General features: G+C 36.7%; 1 protein-coding gene across 1 annotated transcript in view; it reads right to left on the reverse strand.

The window, feature by feature from the left end:
* Positions 1-880: 880 nt before the first annotated feature.
* Positions 881-19,496, reverse strand: part of LOC149205346 (phosphoglucan phosphatase LSF1, chloroplastic) — a 449,301-nt gene continuing 430,685 nt past the window's right edge. The window contains exon 10 of the mRNA XM_089395011.1: positions 881-1,284. Coding sequence (XP_089251137.1) covers positions 1,162-1,284 — 123 coding nt within the window. The 3' untranslated portion in view covers positions 881-1,161. The remainder of the gene's footprint in view (positions 1,285-19,496) is intronic.

Raw genomic sequence — 19,496 nt, forward strand, 5'->3', positions numbered from 1 at the left:
AGAAAAAATCAAAGTGCATGAAAACTTGTGTTTCTTTTGTTATACCTTATGAGGCTTATTTTAGACCTTGAAATTCCCCTAATGTTGATGTTTATTTTCTTGGGCCACCTTGTGTATTTGGTTAAGAACAATAAAGTATTTGCTATTGTAAATTAATATTTCTTATTCATCACTTCAATTAAAATCTCACATGGAATATATCTGGAGAACCTCAAGGTTAGGATGAAAAATCTGAATTTTCATTAATTTCCCTACAATTAAATTTCTACAGGTAATACCTTGCTCTCGCCAACCTAGTTAAACTCAAGTGGATAAATCAAAAGGACTTTGACTACAAAGTGTACATGATTTCTCTATTGCCTTAGATGATGAAGAGTCATCGAATTTGGAGATTTAAATTTAGAATATACAAATTTTAACACGACACATTAGGGAATTTTACTAATGCAGTGTGGTTATCCACAATAGGTTAGACACCAAATCAAAGGGTTTTGGCTTGAAATAATTATTAATTAATTTGTGTATTCATAGAAATTGTTAGAAGCAATGATTTTCTCTTTGAATAACCTCAATGGGAAACTTAACAATTGTGAAGAGAAAATATAGTAAACAACTCCATCAATTTATGTTTCTTTGAGTAAGAAGTGTACCCAATTTGCTAGTTGTAAGAAAACTAGAGTATTTAAGTGTCAAGTTCATTTATGATATCTTTGAAAACATAGTTATTAGTTCATTGAAAAAGATAATTTTTCTAAATATTTTGTGTAATTAATAATGATTTAGAACTTCTTTGACGTCTTATAAATTCATGTAATTGTGTGATCCATTTTGCATAATATTTCATTATGATGTAAATCATAGTTAGGGTTTTAATTGTCAGAACAAGAGAAAAATACGTAACACATATATTGGTTATAATTTCAATTATTTCCACGAGGTTGATTGAGATTATAGACTTGCAACACATTCCAAAGAAATAGGAATCAACTAACTTTTCAAGAACCTATTTTATCAAGCCTTTATGTTTTTATTCTTCTCTATACATATATTTCTTTGAGATTCTTCTTGAAAAAACTCTCATTTTCGTTTCTTTAATTCCTCTTCCCCTCTATGTTTTATCAATTATGAACCAACTAATAAAATACATACTACAAACTCCAACTATTTCTTTGGAGCTAATCTGATTGGGCAGATAGAGAATGCAATTCTTCGAGCTGCAAATGCTAGTGTAAATCGTTCATCCTCTGTTAAAGGCCTTTCAATCACTTTAATGGTGGTAGGATCCTGCAAAAGAGATAAAGGGGTTAAGCTCTCCAATTGAAGTAAACTAGATCTCTACAGTTTTATTATAAATCCACCATAATCATAAGATGACATTATAGAGAGGTAGATTGGGTAAACAATGAAAAACATTTATCATTATCATCATCATTTCTCTCACACAAACATAGACACAATGACACTCATTCAAAGTCAAATTATTTGCTTCTTATTGATTCTTATTAACTTATTTAATTGTTAATTTCTATTAAAAAAAAAGCAATAAACACCCTATTAAATTATAATTCCTTAAAAATATTATTTTCCTTTATTAAATAAATATTAATAACATTGTAATCTTGTAATTTTTTACTATAATTTCTTATATACCTAACAAATTTATATTATTCACCTAGATTTTCTTTATTTATTACTTTCCCATATATACTATTATTATTATTTTCCATATCTGTATAAACCTAGTTTTATACTAATATTTTAATATAAATTTAAAATTTAAAAATATATAGATTCTCTTTGTTTATTACTTTCCTTGCTATATACTTTTCTTTTCCATATTTATATTAACCTTAAGTTTCAAATGTCTCCATAATTAAACCAATTCTCTGCCTTATACTTTATATTAATATTTTAATGTAAATTTATAATTTAAGAATGAAAAATCAAAATAAACTCCTCATCAACTTGACTTTTACATCTGCCTTTTCTTTTTTATTAAAAAATGCATTAGATTGAATGAATTTAAGATCAATATAATTAGTTAAAATAAAACTTGTGGTTAAAGAATCCAAAAGTGAAAGTAGCATTTTATTAAGTTGTAGCTGTGATTTATATTGGAATCCTATTACGTTGGAGGCATGGTTTACATTGGAATTGGGTTTGAGAATTTTTTATTTTTAAATAAATAAATAGACAAAATTTGATTTTAAAATAATATTCTTGGTCTATATTCAACCGATCACATAAAAAAACATTTTAAAAAATCAGTCACAAATAAAAAAAAATACCAATTTCATTTATTTTTACCTGTTAAACACTGTGGAATCAAATAGTTTCATTTGGAATTCATAGCGTTAGGCATACTGTCGTTGAATATGACAGTTTAGAAGCATATAGCCAAGGAGATATAACAAATGCTCATTTTATATTGTGGGAATTCCTCTATCGTTCATTCAAGTAATTGACACTTTGTCGACCAATTCTTTTAAAGAATAATTTCTTTAGGGCCGGTGATGGAAACACTTCTTGGTTTGAAATCAGATCAATGATACCACTTGTTGGTCACGTCTTATTCATCTTACATTAAGACAAATATCATCCTGAACAAGAATTGTGAACTTTTGGCGTTAGGGTTTGTTGTCAACTCTTATTAACGTCAGATTTTTCTCGTTAGGGTTTTAGGTTGATGTTTTAATGGTTTTAAGTTAAAGGCCTACGTTTTATATTTTAATATTTTAGGTTGAGATTAAATCTTTTAGGTTTGATGTGTGATGGTAATGGTTAATTTTTTTTAATATTTTTTAAAATAATATCTTTAAATAAAATTTAAATTTAAATAGGAGTGCATAATTATAAATTCAAATATGTTGAGGTTTATGAAATATATTAACTATATTGATTAATGTGGTTGTGTTAATATTTAATATTTTCATGTAGATATTTTTTTTATAATTATTTTTATTCTATCATATGTACTATACTTATCATGCAGATTTTTTCTCTATAATTACTTTCATTTTTTAAGTATAAATGGTTCTGTTTTGATGTTAGAATTTTTAATTCTTGTAGAAAGAAGAAATTATATACAAATATGGTAGAAGTAGAACTCCGTTAAAGAATCCAAAAGTAAAGGTAGCATATTTTCAAAGACAAAATCCCATTACCAAATAGGACAAATATATGGGCAATCCATATTGTCTTAACCTAACAAATTTTGATGATTTCTTTGTTAATTCAATGGAATCCAATAGGAAAAAAGCATGAAAGAAACTAAATTTGTATCAAATAAGGAAGTGGGCTTTGCGGAAGTGGAGATTCCTAACATGCATGCACTTTTACAGTGTCTAATTCATTATCTTTATCTAGTTCTACATTAACGTGCTTTGATAGCTTTGATTTTAATACTATTATATGAGGCAATGGCATACTTCACTTTGTCATGCATGCATAAAAAATGGACATCACTGAAGATTGAAGAAAAATGATTTAGGTTGTACAAGGAAAAGAATCAAAATGCAAGAAAGGAAATGAAACACACACATAAATATAATAGAGAGCATGGTGATATAGTGAAAACCCAACTTCTATTAATAAATAAAATAACAAAATATAGTGGAACACAAACTAGCTAGAATGGTGGTAGCTATCTCGTAAGAGAGAGAGATGGTGGATACATGCATTCTCAAAACCTATTACAAGAGGTCAAAAGAACAACCTTTTAACATTAAAAAAGAACCTTAGAGGTACAAAACCATCACCTTAGAAGATGAAGCACCAAAAGGTTTCAAAGCCTTGAGGTGGCTACTTGATACATCAAGCTCTAGGGGGCACAACTTTTGCATATTAAAATCTTTGTTTGGGGCACATAGTGTTGAAATATGTAACTAGGTTCGATCTTCACAATGACATATGTAATCATAATTTTATGTATTTAATGAAAAGAGAAAAATATATTTATTATTATTCTTGACGCATGGTTTTCATGCTGAAAGGAACTTTATTTTTAGGTCAGGCACCCATTGAGTGCTTCTACGTTTGTCATAAAGTTAAGTGAGTCATTGTCATGTATTCAAGACCCATTTGGGCATGTTACATATTGTAAAGAAAAAATTATTGAGTCAAAATAAAGTCAGAAGACCCTCCAAGACCTCGTCATGGCATAAAGATTAGGTCAGCCTACATGAAGGGACAAATTGGCCTAAAGATAGCAATTTATACCCTACAAAAGCCTATATATAAGAAGGAACTCGACCTCATTTGGAAAGACTCTCAAGCAAGTTTCATCTCCTCAAGGTAGAAGCTGAAAAAGGACGAAGAAGGAGAAGAAGAACAAGTTCGAATTTTTGGGTCTCCTCTCTCTCTCTCTTTAGGGTTTCTACAGTTACTGAGCAAGACAAAATTATGAAGCTGCATTGAAGGTGTGAAGCTGCAAGGTCAAAGTTGTGAAGCTGCTTCTAGGTTGAAGTTGTTGAAGTTGCATCAAGGTCAAGGTTGTTGAAGCTACTAGGTCGAAGTTGCATAAATTATTGATGGGGTCAAAGTTATTGTAGAAGTTGCTAGAAGGTTGAATTTTGCTGTTAGCAGTTGTTCAAAAAATAAAGTTGACTTGGTCTTGGAGGGCCTTGGTCAAGGGTAATAGGTCTTGGAATTCGTCAATTGAAATTGTATAAGAAGAGAAGAATTATGGTGGGTTTTCATCTCATTTGGAGAGGTTTTAGCCCTGGATGATCACCTACATTTTGTGTCCCATTGTCTCATTGTTCTTTATGATTTGGTAGTTGTTTGATGATAGAAAACGCTAATAATAATAAAGGAAAGAAGAAGTTAATCAAGTAAAGTAAAAATACATCACAAGCACTTATCAAAGTAAGAGAAATCCCCTACACTTGCTACCCCTAGATTTCTCAACATTGTATCAAAGCTAAGGTGACAAGACAAGGAAAAGCAACTTAAAGAAGGACACTTAAGGGCCAAAGCACCAAAAGATCATCAATATTATCAATCGTCAAGAAGATAAAAGGATTGAAGTAATTTTGGGTATGTTTTGGGCTATTCTTGTTCACACGTGCAAGGAGATTAGGGCTCATTTGTTGCAACAAAATTTGAATTATTTTAGTCACCTAAGTAGGTCAAAACAAGTGGAAGACAAGCCATCTTGCAAAAGAAGAAGCCTTTGTCCAAGTGAAGAAGAGAGAAGGGTAAAATTTGTCTTTCTCTCACATGTGACCGAAAATTGCAGTGAAATTGTAGGGGTTGAAAAACAGGTCGAATGAGAAGTTGCAACTACTGGAAGGAAAATTTGACTGAAGTTGACTTTGAGAAAGGGAAGCTCATCAAGGAGAAGGCGTTGGCATCATCATCAAGGAACCAAGGTGATCTCCCTGTCTTTGAAGGAAGACATCTTATACTATCAACATCATCATCAAAATCAAGAAGTCATCAAGCTGAAGATATTGTCATCAAGAAGTATCTTCACAAGTAAATATCTTTATGTTCACATCTGAATCTATCAAAATGACTTCATTTTGCAAGGAAAACAACAAATTGGTTGGGCAATCAAACTTTCTTGCATGGAAGAAGAGGACAAATTTGATACTCATAGAAATCAAAGTTATTGATCATGTTAAGAGTTCAATCACTAAACCTTCAAAGGAAGAAGTTCAAGCTCTAGAAAAGTACATGAAAGGGGAAGTAAGGGCTCAAAGGATCCTTATAGAATCCATCAAAGATACCCTCATACCATATGTATCAAATTTGGAGACATCAAAAGAAATATTCGAGAATCTAGTACTGTTGGAGAAGTGATATCATTAAGACAATAATTCTACAAGATGAAGATATCAAATGAAGATGGAATAACCTTATACTTTATGAGGATATCAGAAATAAGAGACCAACTACAAGGGTTGGGAAAATTAATGTCTGATAAAGAAATGACCACCATAGTGCTCAATACACTACTAGAGGAATGGGGCAACTTTACATCAAGCATCTATGGAAAGAAGGAAGCTACCCCATTCAATGAACTTTGGTCATTATGTAAGATTGAAGAAACCAGGTTGAAGGAAAAAAGTGACGTGGGATCAAATGAACAAGTTCAAGAATTTGTCACCATGGCTAAGAGAAAAGGAAAGTTTGGGAAGTTTGGTCCTCGAAAAAAAAAATTACGACAAAGATCCAACGCTATGGTTGTCAAGAATATGGGCACTACAAGAGAGATTGTCCAAAGTTCAAGAAGGACAACAAGAGGAAAGAAAAAAATGAGGCTCATATCATTGAAGAAGCAGAAGAACATGATGAGAATAAATCTAAAGGAATAGATCTTCACTATTAGTGTTTCTCCAATACATAGCAAGGAGAAGTGGAAGGTGAAAATACCTCCACCATGGAAGTCAAGATGAGAAGCATTATGATGAGATGCATCTTAGTAGAAGATGACATCATATTAGAAGCATACGATTAAAGCAAGAGCTCGAGACATCCTTATAAAAGCTTGAAAGATAGTTGAAGTAGAAGTCTACATGGTTGTAGCAGTCATCATAGAAGGAAGTAGCTCTTGGTAACCTCATTGAAAAACATAAATAGTACTTATGGTTAGAAGAAAGTCATCTAGTGTAGAGCTCATCATACATCATAAGGAAGAAGCATTTGCAGGATGAAGATAGTCAAGATCCTCTGTTGGAATCTTCATTCAAACATTCACCTCTTGAAGGAAGCAAGTGCCTCACTAAGAATTCCACATTGTATGGGATTGATAGTTTGGAAGAATGACAATATGATGACAAAGGAATGCAGCATGTCAAGATGGTTGAAGTACTCTCAATCAAGGAGAGGAAGTTGTTGAAGGAAGCCTAGATGATCAAAAGAAGGAAAGAGGTATGTATGCATATGTTTAATTGAGTCATGTTGTCATATGGTTGCATGGGTAAATGTTTTATCTCATGAGCATGGTCAAAGAAAAGGGATCTCCTCCTTTGGAAAGATGCATGAGGGCATGGTTCACATATTGACTAGACGAAATCAACATAATATGTCCTCGTGTGGAATATGAGGTGGTTGACAAAGATGAAGGAACTATGGATGAAAGTTCCCGGGGAGCAATATGTGAAGAAAAGAAATAAGAGATCGTGAAAGATGCAACTATTAGCACATAGAAAAAGGAAATCAACATCCGATGACTAGGAGAATTGACCATGACATCTCCTTGCAAAAGGTCTAAACACTCTGATGAAGTCTAGAAAGAAGGAGACCCTTAACATTGAATATCTTGGAGATGTGTCAATATGTATGTAAGATGTTGATGTTGCTACAAGTAGATGTCATGATGAAGGGCCATCATAAAGGTAACTTTGATTGATGTTCATTTTTTTATTTTTGAACAACATCTGGATGGGTTGATAAAGGGTTATCGAAAGAGAGTTGTAGATGTCACTTATAACTAGCACTCATGTGGTCGGATGAAAGATCCTAAACAAAAACATGAATTGGAAGAGGTAGCCATATGGAGAAAAGCCAGATGTGGATTAGAAGACCACTTTCCGATGAAGAAAAGGATGACATGAATGACATAGTTCATGAAGGAAAGTGATGGATGGTTGATGCCCTATGAAAAAGTCCCAAAAGATGAAGGCTCCATAATGATGAAAATGAAACTCATGACATCAAAAGGAGCTCTTCAAGCAGCTGAAGGTACCATGATCTCCACTGAAGAACAAGTGGGTTGTTGAAAACAAGTCCCTAGTTAAGAGGGAGCTTGGACAAGTCCCTAGTTAAGAGGGAGTACATTCCTTTCATAGGAATGGGTTGGTCATCCCTGGTTAAGAGGGAGTGACAAATATGGTTCTCTAATTCATGTGTCATGGATTAGACTAGGACTAACGACCGTAAATCTTAGTGAAGGCCATGAAGAGAGATAGACACATCATTCTTATCTTCACTTTGGAAGAAAGAATAGAGGATTGGGTAAACATCTAGCATCCAATACTCTTTGAGGATGAGGTAGGGCATCCATGATAAGAGTAGTCGTAGAGGACTAGTATTCTTTGAGGACTGTGAATCAAAGATAAGAATAGTCTTGGGAGGACATACCCTATGAACACCCGGGTGGGTATGTGCCTTGAGAGACAATGATGATGGTGTCTATCAGTCATTGGTCTCACCAACATTGTGCTCTAATCTTATGGAGAGATCGAGTTATTAGTCAAGGCCTTGCTACGTGACAATGTTGGATGATATGAAGCTAAACAGATGGATTACCAATCCAACTCTTCTTATGAGAATTCTTCAGATTGAGAATGTCTAAGTACCTTGTATGGATTATGAATACCTCTCTGGTTAAGAGGGAGTGTTGAAATATGTAACTAGGGTTGGTCTTCCTAATGATGTATGTAATCATGATTTTATGTATTGAATGAAAAGAGAAAAATAAATTTATTATTATTCTTAAGGCATGGGTTTCATGCTCAAACGAAATTTATTTTTAGGCCAAGCACCTATTGAGTGCTTCTAGGTTTGTCATAAAGTCAATTGAGTCATTGTCATGTAATGAAGACCCATTTGGGCATGTTACATATTGTAAAGAAAAAATTATTGAGTCAAAATAAAGTCAACGGATCCTCCAAGACTTTGTCATGGCACAAAGATCAAGTCGGTGTACATGAAGGGACAAGTCAACCTAAAGATAGCAATTCATACCCCTCAAAAGCCTATATATAAGAAGGAACTCGACCTCATTTAGACAGACTCTCAAGCAAGTTCGATCTCCTCAAGATAGAAGTTGAAAAAGGACGAAGAAGGAGAAGAAGAACAACTTCAAAGTATTGGGTCTGTTAGGGTTTCTACGATTACTGGGAAAGATGAAATTCTGAAGCTGCATCGACACTGTAAAGTTACAAGGTCAAATCTGTGAAGCTACAAGATCGAAGTTGTGAAGCGGAAAGGTCAAAGTTGTGAAGCTGCAAGGTCAAATTTGTGAAGTTGATAGGTCGAAGTTGTTGGAGTTGCATCAAGGGCGAAGTTGTTGAAGCTACTGGGTCGAAGTTGTAGAAATTATCGCTAGGGTCGAAGATATTGTAGAAGTTATTGGAAGGTCGAAGTTTGCTACTGGAAGTTGTTCAAGAAGGAAAGTTGACTTGGTCTTGGAGGGTCTTGGTCAAGGGTCATAGGTCTTGGAAATCATCAATTGAAGTTCTATAAGAAGAGAAGAATTATGGTGGGTTTTCCTCTCAGTTGGAGAGGTTTTGGCCCTCGCTAATTGCCTACATCTTATGTTCTATTGTCTCATTGTTCTTTATGATTTGGTAGTTGTTTGATGATAGAAAACACTAATAATAATAAAGGAAAGATGAAGTTAATCAACATCACAAGCAGTTATCAAAGTAAGAGGAATCACCTACACTTGTTGCCCCTAGATTTCTCAACACATAGTAGCTCATTGGATAGAACTGATCAAAACTAGTGTTTTAAAAACCGGTCGATCTGAACCGATAACTGGTCAAACCGGCCGGTTAGCTAGCCCATCAGTCAAACCGTCAGAAAAAATCGGTTTGACCCTCCATTTGACCAAAAAAGTGGACAAACCGGTCCTAACTGGCTAGTTTAGGACGGAATCGGCCAGTTTGTGGTCAACCGGTTGGTTCCATCCTAAACCGGTTGGTTCGTTGCCATGGTCGCGGATGACCCACTCAACATTATTTTCCAAGTGTTTAGAGTGTTTTGGAGGGAAAGTAAGGGTTCTTTCCCTCCAAAAACACACTCTCCAAGCCTTTAAAAAGCCTTCTCCGTCTCATTTGTCTCACACATCTTATTTGGAGAATTTGTGACTTTGATTGGGAGTTTGGAGAGTGTTGAGTTTTTGTTGTAGTAGTCATTTTGGAGGCTTGGAGTTGGAGTTGGAGCTATTTTGGAGATAGTTTGGAGCTATCAGTGAAGTTGGCATCTTCAAGAGGAGGCTAAGGAAGCTAGTTTGCATTTCCAGGTAAGGATTTTCACTTGAAAATTCCTCATTTGACTACTGTCCATGTATTAATTTTTTTATATGTTCTAAACTTCTAACTTCTATCATCTATGCTATCAAATCTCTAGTTATATGCATCAAATTTTGTAGGCTACATGTGCATTTGTTTTCCTAAATTTAGCTTTGGTTTTCCATGTTTCTTAGCTTCATTTTTTTTAAATGGCAGATTTCTTTACAAATTTTAATTATTTCAAGCAAACATGGCTCCAAAAGGCAAGGACAGTGCATGGGCTCATTGTGATGTGATTGATGGAAAAAAGATATGCAAATTATGCCATAAACCTATTGGAGGTGGAGGTATTCTCAGATTCAAACAACAATTGGTTGGGGTAAGAGGCCAAGTAAAGCCACGTGATGCACCAAATGAAGTCTTAGGTCGTATTAGGGTAGAATACCTTTCCAAGCTTAAAAGTTTCATGAGGATAAGGATAGGGAGAAGGCCATCCAAGATGACATTACAAAGAAGAGGGAATTATTAGAATCCATGAAAGAGAGTGGGTATGATGATTATGAGATTCAAGACTCCTCTTCTATCCCTTCCACCAATGACACCTTTCACTATGTTCATCCTTCTTTTGGCCAACTATCAAAAGGAACAAAGAGAACAAACATCCAAAGTTATTTCTTATCCTCTGCCAACATTGCCTCTTCTAATCCCACTTCCTCTCAGCGAAATCATCAACCCACTTTGGATCAACATTGGAAAAAACAATGCAAAGAAACTTCTCATCAATACATTGCTAGATGGTGGTATGATGCAGATATCCCATTAAATATTGCTCACTCACCTTATTACCAAGCTATGTGGGATTCTGTTTTAGCTGCAGAAAAGGGATTCAAAGGCCCTAGTATGCATGACTTCAGGGGAGCTGTTTTGCAAAAATAGATTTCTTCCATTGATGAATATTTGGCTAAGTATAAAGATTCATGGCTCAAAACAGGTTGTTCCATCATGTCAAATGGATGGACCGATGGAAAGAAATGCACTATCATTAATTTACTTATTTCTTGCCCTCGAGGAAACATGTTTTTTTATATCAGTTGATGCATCTGATTAGGTGAAGGATGCAACCCTTCTATTTGAGCTTTTGGATGACATTATTCAGGAAGTTGGGGAGAAGAATGTTGTGCAGATCATCACTGATAATGCCTCAAACTATGTTCTTGTTGGATAGATGCTTGAGTCCAAATATAGGACCATATTTTGGACTCCATGTGCTTCACATTGCATATACCTCATGCTTGAGGACATAGGCAAAGTGGAGTGGGTAAAAAACATTGTAGAGCATGCCAAGTGCATTACAAAAGACATTTACAACCACTCATGGGTATTGAACCTAATGAGGAAAAATACTGGGAGAAAAGAGCTTGTTAGGCCTACAATTACGAGATTTGCAACTCACTTCCTCATGTTGCAATGTCTCAATGCTCAACATAAAAACTTGCAAAAAATGTGTTATGATGATTGGACTGAATCTCGGTGGGCTCGTAGACAAGATGGCAAAGACACCAAAAAGAAAGTGTTTGACAATTATTTTTGGAAAAGGTCTACAAAGCTTGTGAAAATTATCGAGCCCCTTGTTAAGGTGCTAAGGATGGTAGATGGGGAAAAATTGGCCATGGGCTACATTTATGAGGCTATGGATTAGGCAAAGGAGCATAGACGAGCAACTTACAAGGACATGTTAGCTAAATATGGTCGTATATGGGAGATCGTTTGCTAACAAATGGAACAATCAACTCCATTGCCCTACACATGTAGTTGGGTATTTTTTGAACACAAAGTATCATTATAAAGCTCATCTAGGAGATCTGCAGGATGGGGAGGTCAGAGATGGATTGATTGATTTCTTGGAGTGCATGGTCCCTAGCCATGCAAACCAGTTGGAAATACATAGACAACTTACTCTTTTCAGTATGGCAGCTGGTATCTTTGGAAAAAACTTGGAAAGATGGCAAGAGATGTGGATAATCCAGGTAGGCAATTCCAATTTCCAATTTGTTTTTCTTTTCAAGTTAAATTGTTTACAAATTTACAATTCAAATTATCTATAAATACTTGTAATTTGTAAATAAGTAATGAAATGAACTAAGTTACTAAGTAATGTATTTTTCTTTGCAGCACATTGGTGGGAGTCATTTTGCCGCCAGTGCCCTCAATTGCAAAAGTTTGCAATTAGAGTCCTCAACCAAACTTGCAGTGCTTCAGGTTGTGAGTGCAATTGGTCTGTTTTTTAGTGCATACACACGAAGAAGAGAAACCATTTGGAACAAAAATGGTTAAATGATCTTGTTTTCGTGCAATACAACCTTCGACTAAGGAGGAACCAAATGATGAAAAAAACACCTGATCTAGATCCCATTGTCTTGGACGATATTGATCCAACATCAGAATGGGTGGAGGAGACTGAAGATCATGTGTTTGATGCTAATTTTGATATTGACATGGCATTAGCAGGGGAAGAACCAGATTTGGTGGCGCCATTAGAACCAAGATCAATAGAGGCATCAAGGAAAGGCAAACAACCAATGGAAGGCACTAGTCGTGCAACTCAACCAACTCGTGCTTCCATTAGGTCCACTTCTATTGTTATTGGTGGCATTGCTACTGAGGTTGTAGATGAGGTTGAGGCATCCTCAGACTCTGAACCAGATGATGTCTATGTAGCTCCTGATGATGATCCTGTGTCTAGTAGTGGTGATGAATTTGATGATTGATCATGTGTAGGCTTGTAGTAGGCCAATGGCCTCATAGCTTGCAACATTATTTTTTGACTTTATAGCCATTTAGAGCCTCATTGCTTATGTATTTTTTCGATAATATGTATTGCACTCAGTGCCATTTTGATATTTCACCTTTACATGGTATATAAATGAGAAAACTTTGCATATTTTGTCTCTATTGGCTTGGAATCATGGTTTTAAATCTTAAAAACAATTTTTTTCATTAAAAAATAATTATTTTATGTACTTTTTTAAAATCGGTTTGTTTAGACCTGCCCAGTCCCGGTTCCACTGGTTCCGGTTCGAAACCTGATTCATTAGGTGGACTGGTCCGGTCACCGGTTCCAGTTTTTAAAACATTTTTCAAAACACACATGCAATCCATATTGTCATGCAATGAGAACACTCACAATAATAACAATAGGGAGAATACACTAATAATAACAATAAGGGGCACATTATGCACTCAGTTCGATACTTATGGTTTTGTACTAGGTTCGGTACTTTCGGTTTCACACCTAGTTCGGTACTTATAGTTTTGTACCCAGTTTGGTACTTTTGGTTTTGCACTCAGTTTGATACTTATGGTTCCACACCCAGACAAGAGAGAGAGAAGTGATGATGTCCAAATGAGCTTTAGGTCACTTGTATTTATCGTCTTCTAAGGGTGTCCAATTTGCTTTAGGGCTGACCTAATCAAATATGCACATGTGGGTTTTAATTCAAAAATACACTTTCTCATTGAATTCACAAAAACAAAAACCCAACAGCTACAGAATTGATTAATTTCAGAGTATCTCATTAAGTGGAAGAACTTACCCGCTGAAGATTCCACATGGGAGGATGAGAATTTTATACAGAAGCATCCAAAACTACTCAAACATTGAGGACGACACTTTTTCGAAGGAGAGGGGCATGTTAGGTCCCTATAATACTACTGTATTCCCCTTATTTTTATTGTTAGTGTAGGCCTCTATTGTTATTGTTGTGCCCGTGCATCCAATGAGAACACCTAGTTCGGTACTTACAGTTCCGTACCCAGTTTGGTACTTACAGTTTTGTACCCAGTTCGGTACTTTCGGTTCTGCACTCAGTTCGGTACTTATGGTTCCAAACCCAGACAAGAGAGAGAGAAGTGATGATGTCCAAATGAGCTTGAGGTCACTTAATTTATCGCCTTCTAAGGGTGTCCAATTTGCCTTAGGGCTGACCTGATCAAATATGCACATGTGGGTTTTTAATTCAAAAATACATTTTTTCATTGGATTCACAGAAACAAAAACCCAACAGTTACAAAATCGATTAATTTCAAAGTATCTCATTAAGTGGAAGAACTTACCCAGTGAAGATTCCACATGGGAGGATGAGAATTTTATACAAAAGCATAAAAAATTACTCAAACATTGAGGACAACACATTTTTGAAGGAGAGGGGCATGTTAGGTCCCTATAATACTAGTGTATTCCCCTTATTTTTATTGTTAGTGTAGGCCCCTATTATTATTGTTATGCCCATGTATCCAATGAGAACACTTAGTCAAAACACACATGCAATCCATCTTGTCCTCATGTATGGGAGGTTGTGATGCCAATTGTTGGAAGTTACAGTTTCGATTGTTGTCCATTTGGAGGAGAGAATAGTTGGTCTCACCTGCTGCTTATAAGCTAGCCAAAAGGCTGGTTGAGCAGAACATAAATTTGCTTAGGGGGCAATTGACCAGGGAGGAGCAACTAAGAGTTGATGAGACATGCAACAAGAATGAGTTAAGGAGAAACGATCTTTGCTTCATCTGCAAGGAACATTGGGGACTTGACCACTCATCCTTGAGTGACATCGAGGGGATGACATAGGTAGATTAGGGGGGACTCATTCTGACCTTCTAGATGAGGACTCTTCTGAAGAGCATGATCAGACCTATAGAGATCCTGACAACAACCCAGCTATACATCCATGTTTGATGAGTCAGCATGTGCAACACAAAGTGGAGAACAATATGCATGATGGGACATATTTGGAGATTCAACTAGTGGCTCATATTGAGCCCATGATGGAGGAGGATGAGTAGCAATCCCTGGGACCAACCATTAATGAGGGGTATACGAATGTGCAGGATGCTCGCAGGGAGGTAGTATTCATAGACATTGGTCATTAGGAGGTGTTGGGACCTGACAATATAGTTTTGCAAGTGACGAGCGGACCGACCGAGCATGGAGTTTTCAGTCAAATGAGGGAGGCTCTTTTGGAGATAGTGATGCATCCATTCTTGGGTCTACCCATTGACGAGGTGCAGGTATATGCAGCAGAAGCTAGAAAAGTTGCAGTATTTCCAGGCAGCAACCCTCTCCAAGAGTACTCAGAGAGAGCGTGCAACATGGGTTTCCCACTTATAGGGGAAGAGGGAGGGATTCCTAGACGTATCTAGTTGATTGGTTGGGCAGAGTTGTATGAGTTGAGCATGGTGCAACATAATGGACTCGTACCATTATAGGTGCACATGTATCTGATCCTTCCCACAGGTTGGATTGACTAGAGCATTGGAGAAATTTTGAGGTCTAAAATGGGCCTCCTAAGAAAAATGTACAACCAAAATAAACTTTATAAGAACCAATAGAATTCAAGATGATGATGTCAACCATGGGGCATGATTCACTATTTTTGGAGTAAAAAAGTAAAAAGACAAAAAAATAATAAAATTATTTTTTCAACTCGTATTTTCAACTTAGCTCCCTAAGTTTTTACTCAAATTTCGAGTGGGAGTACTCATTGGATGCAAAATTTAATACTTCATCCAAGGAGTACCCATGTTGCATACTTTTGATGGACCTTGCTACACGAAAAATGAGAAATACATGAAAAACGTGATTGCAATCATGTTTTTCGTGTATTTCTCATTTTTCGTGTAGCAAGGTCCATCGAAAGTATGCAACATGTGTACTCTTTGGATGAGGAATCAAATTATGCATCCAACGAGTGTTCTTGCTCCAAATTTGAGTAAACCCATAGGGAGATAAGTTGAAAAATGGATCAAACTAGTTGAGACTTCTAACAGCAGTGGCAAGGCTTCCCATGTTGAGAAGGAGGAGGAAAATCTTGCTATTGTAAGAAAAGTGAAAGGCAAGAAAGGCAAAGGGAAGAGAGAGAACAATCAAAAGGGTGACAAGAAGAAGACGAATCTAAGTAAGATCAAATGTTTCCATTGCCATGCTTTTGGACACTATGCTTCTAAGTGTCCTATCTGAAAGAAGAAGGGGCCGAATAAGGAGCATGTAGCTACACCGACTAAGGTAGATGAGTTTGCCTCTCAGTTTGAAAAGGACTTCTCATTGATAATTTGCATGGCAAGCTCAATAGGGAGCAGTACATGGTATATTGATTTAGGAGCCTCTTCCCATATGAATAGGAACAAGGAGTATTTCAGCCAGTTGGATGAGAATGATATGCAAGTGAATATTGAGCTTGGAGATAATGGCAAGTATGCTACCAAGGGAGTTGATACGTTTAGCTTTGAAAGGGATTTAGGTAGTCCTCTTCATCTCAAAGATCTTACAAGTTGCAGGTAGAAATAGATGCAACCTTGAGCAATGAGGCAGGATGTGCAGATGTTGGTGAACTTTGGCATAGGTGCATGTGACACTTGCATCATGGGGCGTTGAAGATTCTGTAGTAGATTGCCGCAAGATTACCAACAAACATCCTTAACAAGAGTGAAGTGTGCAAGGGGCACACACTTGGCAAGTATGCCAACTATTCTTTCCATGGTAAGGATAATCGAGCCAAAGGGATTTTGGAGCTAGTGCATTTAGATGTTTGTGAGCGCTTTTCTTCTCCATCACTGATGAGACACATGTATTATGTTACTTTCATTATTGATTTTTCTCGGAAAACTTGGATTTATTTTATGAAAAAGAAAGATGAGGTCTTAGATAGGTTCATGCAGTTTAAGGCCTTGGTAGAGAAGCAGACTGGGAAGAAAATCAAGACAGTGAGTAGTGACAATGGTGGAGAAAATATCTCCAATGCCTTCAAAGAGTTTTGTGCAAACAAAGGTAGTAGGAGAGAGTTGATATCACCTCATAACCCTCAACAGAATGGGGTGGGTAAGACAAAGAACAAGAGTATTATTGGAGCAGTTAGATCTATGTTGCATGATCATGATCTGCCTAGGTTCTTGTGGGCAGAAGCATGTAACACTACATAATTTCCACAGAACAGGAGTCCACACATGGTGCTTGGACAAGTCACACCATAAGAGGCTTTCACATGCAAGAACCCTAATGTTTCACTTTTAGATCTTTGGCACAAAGGTCTACTGTCATGTGTCCAAGGATAATAGGAAGAAATTGGATCCCACAACAAAGAAGGGTATCTTTGTGGGGTATAGTGAGACATCTCAAGCATAAAGGGTGTATCTTCCAAGACTTAGGAAGATAGTTCTTAGGTGAGATGTGAGATTCCAAGAGGATTAGGCTTCGAGAGTTTCTTTAAAGCATGAACATATTGCAGTGTCTGAGGAGGAGCCACTTGCTCCCAAACAAGAGTCACAACCAACAACTCAGATTTAGCCACAACCACAATCTATTGGCAAGAGGGTAGTGTAGCAATATTTGTAGTAGGATGAGGAGGAAAAGACAAGCCGAGAGTAGACAGATTAGCAAGAGCCACCCACCACAAGGAGGAAGAAGGCCAAGTGGGTTGAGAGGTTGATTCAGGAGGCTTAGGAGTAGATTGAGGCTCCTAACACCATGTTTAGGTAGAGTAAACAACCACATAGATACACATGTTATATGGCACTAACGACAAAATTGGTGGACATTGAGCCTTCTTCTTATAAGGAGGCAACTTCTCAACAGGTTTGTCATGATGCCATGATGCAAGAGTATTCCTCTATTATGAAGAATGATGTTTGGGAGGTTGTTCCACGACCTGAGGGGAAATCAGTAGTTGGATCCAGATGGGTGTACAAGCTAAAGCATGGAGCAGATGGGAGCATGGAGAAGTTCAAGGCCAAGTTTGTCACCAAGGGCTTCTCACAGATTGAGGGCATGGACTATGAGGAGACTTCTGCCCCAATAGCACAATATTCATCCATCATGACTATTCTAGCACTTGCAGCACAAATGCGGTGAAAGATCCACCTCTAGACATGAAGACAACATTCCTCAATGGAGTGGTTGAGGAGGACATCTATATAGAGCAATCAGAGAGGTTCGAGCAGTTCGGTAGAGACACACATGTGTCTAGGATGAAGAGATCTCTTTATAGGCTCGAGTCGGCTTTAAGAGCATGGTACACTCAGCTCAACGACTACCTTCGAGGATTGGGCTTCACTAAGAGTGAGGTAGATTCCGACCTATAGTACATCTTGGTTGGAGGGCTTTCGCTCATTCTAGTTCACTATGTCAATGATCTTATACTGATTGAAGATGAGAGCTTGATCTAAGATTGCAAGGAGGACCATGGAAGGGAGTTTGAGATGAAGGATATGGGGCTTATGCATTATTTCCTTGGCTTGGAGGTTTGGCAGGATGATGGTGAGATCTTTGTGGGACATCGCAAGTACACAACAAAGATTCTCTAGAGATTTCATATGTAGGATTGTAGGCCCATGACCACACCTCTAATCACAAATTGGAGGAAGGTGGATGCTGGAAGAGGAGAGCAAGTGGATCCTATAGTATATAGACAACTCATTGGGTCATTGATGTACTTGGTGAACACACGACCTGATATTTGTTTTGCTATCAACTAGTTGAGTTTGTTCATGGTGGAACTTGTTATCCTCCACAATGTCCCAGGCTGAGAGGAGATCGATGAAGGTAACCACATACCAAGCTTTCAGTTTGGTAGCTAGCCCTACCAAACCAAAGAGGGTTGTCTCTGATCACAACCAATGAATTGACTAGAAAAGGAATAGATTTTAGGTTAGGTATACTAGGCTCAGATAGGGTTTGATGCTGGATAAGTGAGAAAAACTAGGTAGCCAGGTCAAAGGATCAAAGGGTTACAACAACAAAGATATGGAGGAGCAAGGTAGCAATAATTATGTGATGGATTTAGGGTTTGTCTATTCTGTGTAGTGTTTGGAAGATGCAAAAGGGTCTTAATGAGCATGAGCACATGAATTCATTAAACATGAAGGAAATTAACATAATGATATTCCCATAAAAACATAGCTTTATGCAACGAATTATGTTTATAAACTTTAAGGAAAACCAATGAAGAACTCATGAATGGAAAGAGAAGATGAATATCTTTCATATAAAGCTATTACAGAGAAAAAACAACATCACAAAATTATTACACATGAATTCCTAGATAATAGCCGCAAACTGTATCTTTTGATTTCCAAAAAATGTCCAAGTACAAGCTACAATGTTCTCTCTTCTGATGTCCAACCTATTCTATTACTGAGAAAATGATACATAAATACCAAAATCTCCCCACTCTCAGGGGTCAAATCCATGACTTGTGGAGTTGTTCCCAAAAGGTCTCAACCAAAACCCTAATGACTAGGGAGGTTAACAAACTCTCCCTCAATTCGAGAAACTATTTCATTTGACCAAAAACAAGTGAAATTTGCATGTATCTACCTAATTTGACATTCATCTAGCATAATTACACCTCAATTGCTCAATTACATCATTTACATAGGTAAAAAGTCAAACCAGGTCAAACTGATGAAGAAAAGCAGCGAATCTAGAAAAAGCGCAGCATGAGATTGCATGCCACTTTTGGAGGACTTCATATACTCGAAATT

The sequence above is a fragment of the Pinus tabuliformis genome, chromosome 1_2 (assembly GCF_031772625.1).
Source record: "Pinus tabuliformis cultivar Carrire ecotype Pingquan chromosome 1_2, CPIR1, whole genome shotgun sequence".
Taxonomy (NCBI): Eukaryota; Viridiplantae; Streptophyta; class Pinopsida; order Pinales; family Pinaceae; genus Pinus; species Pinus tabuliformis.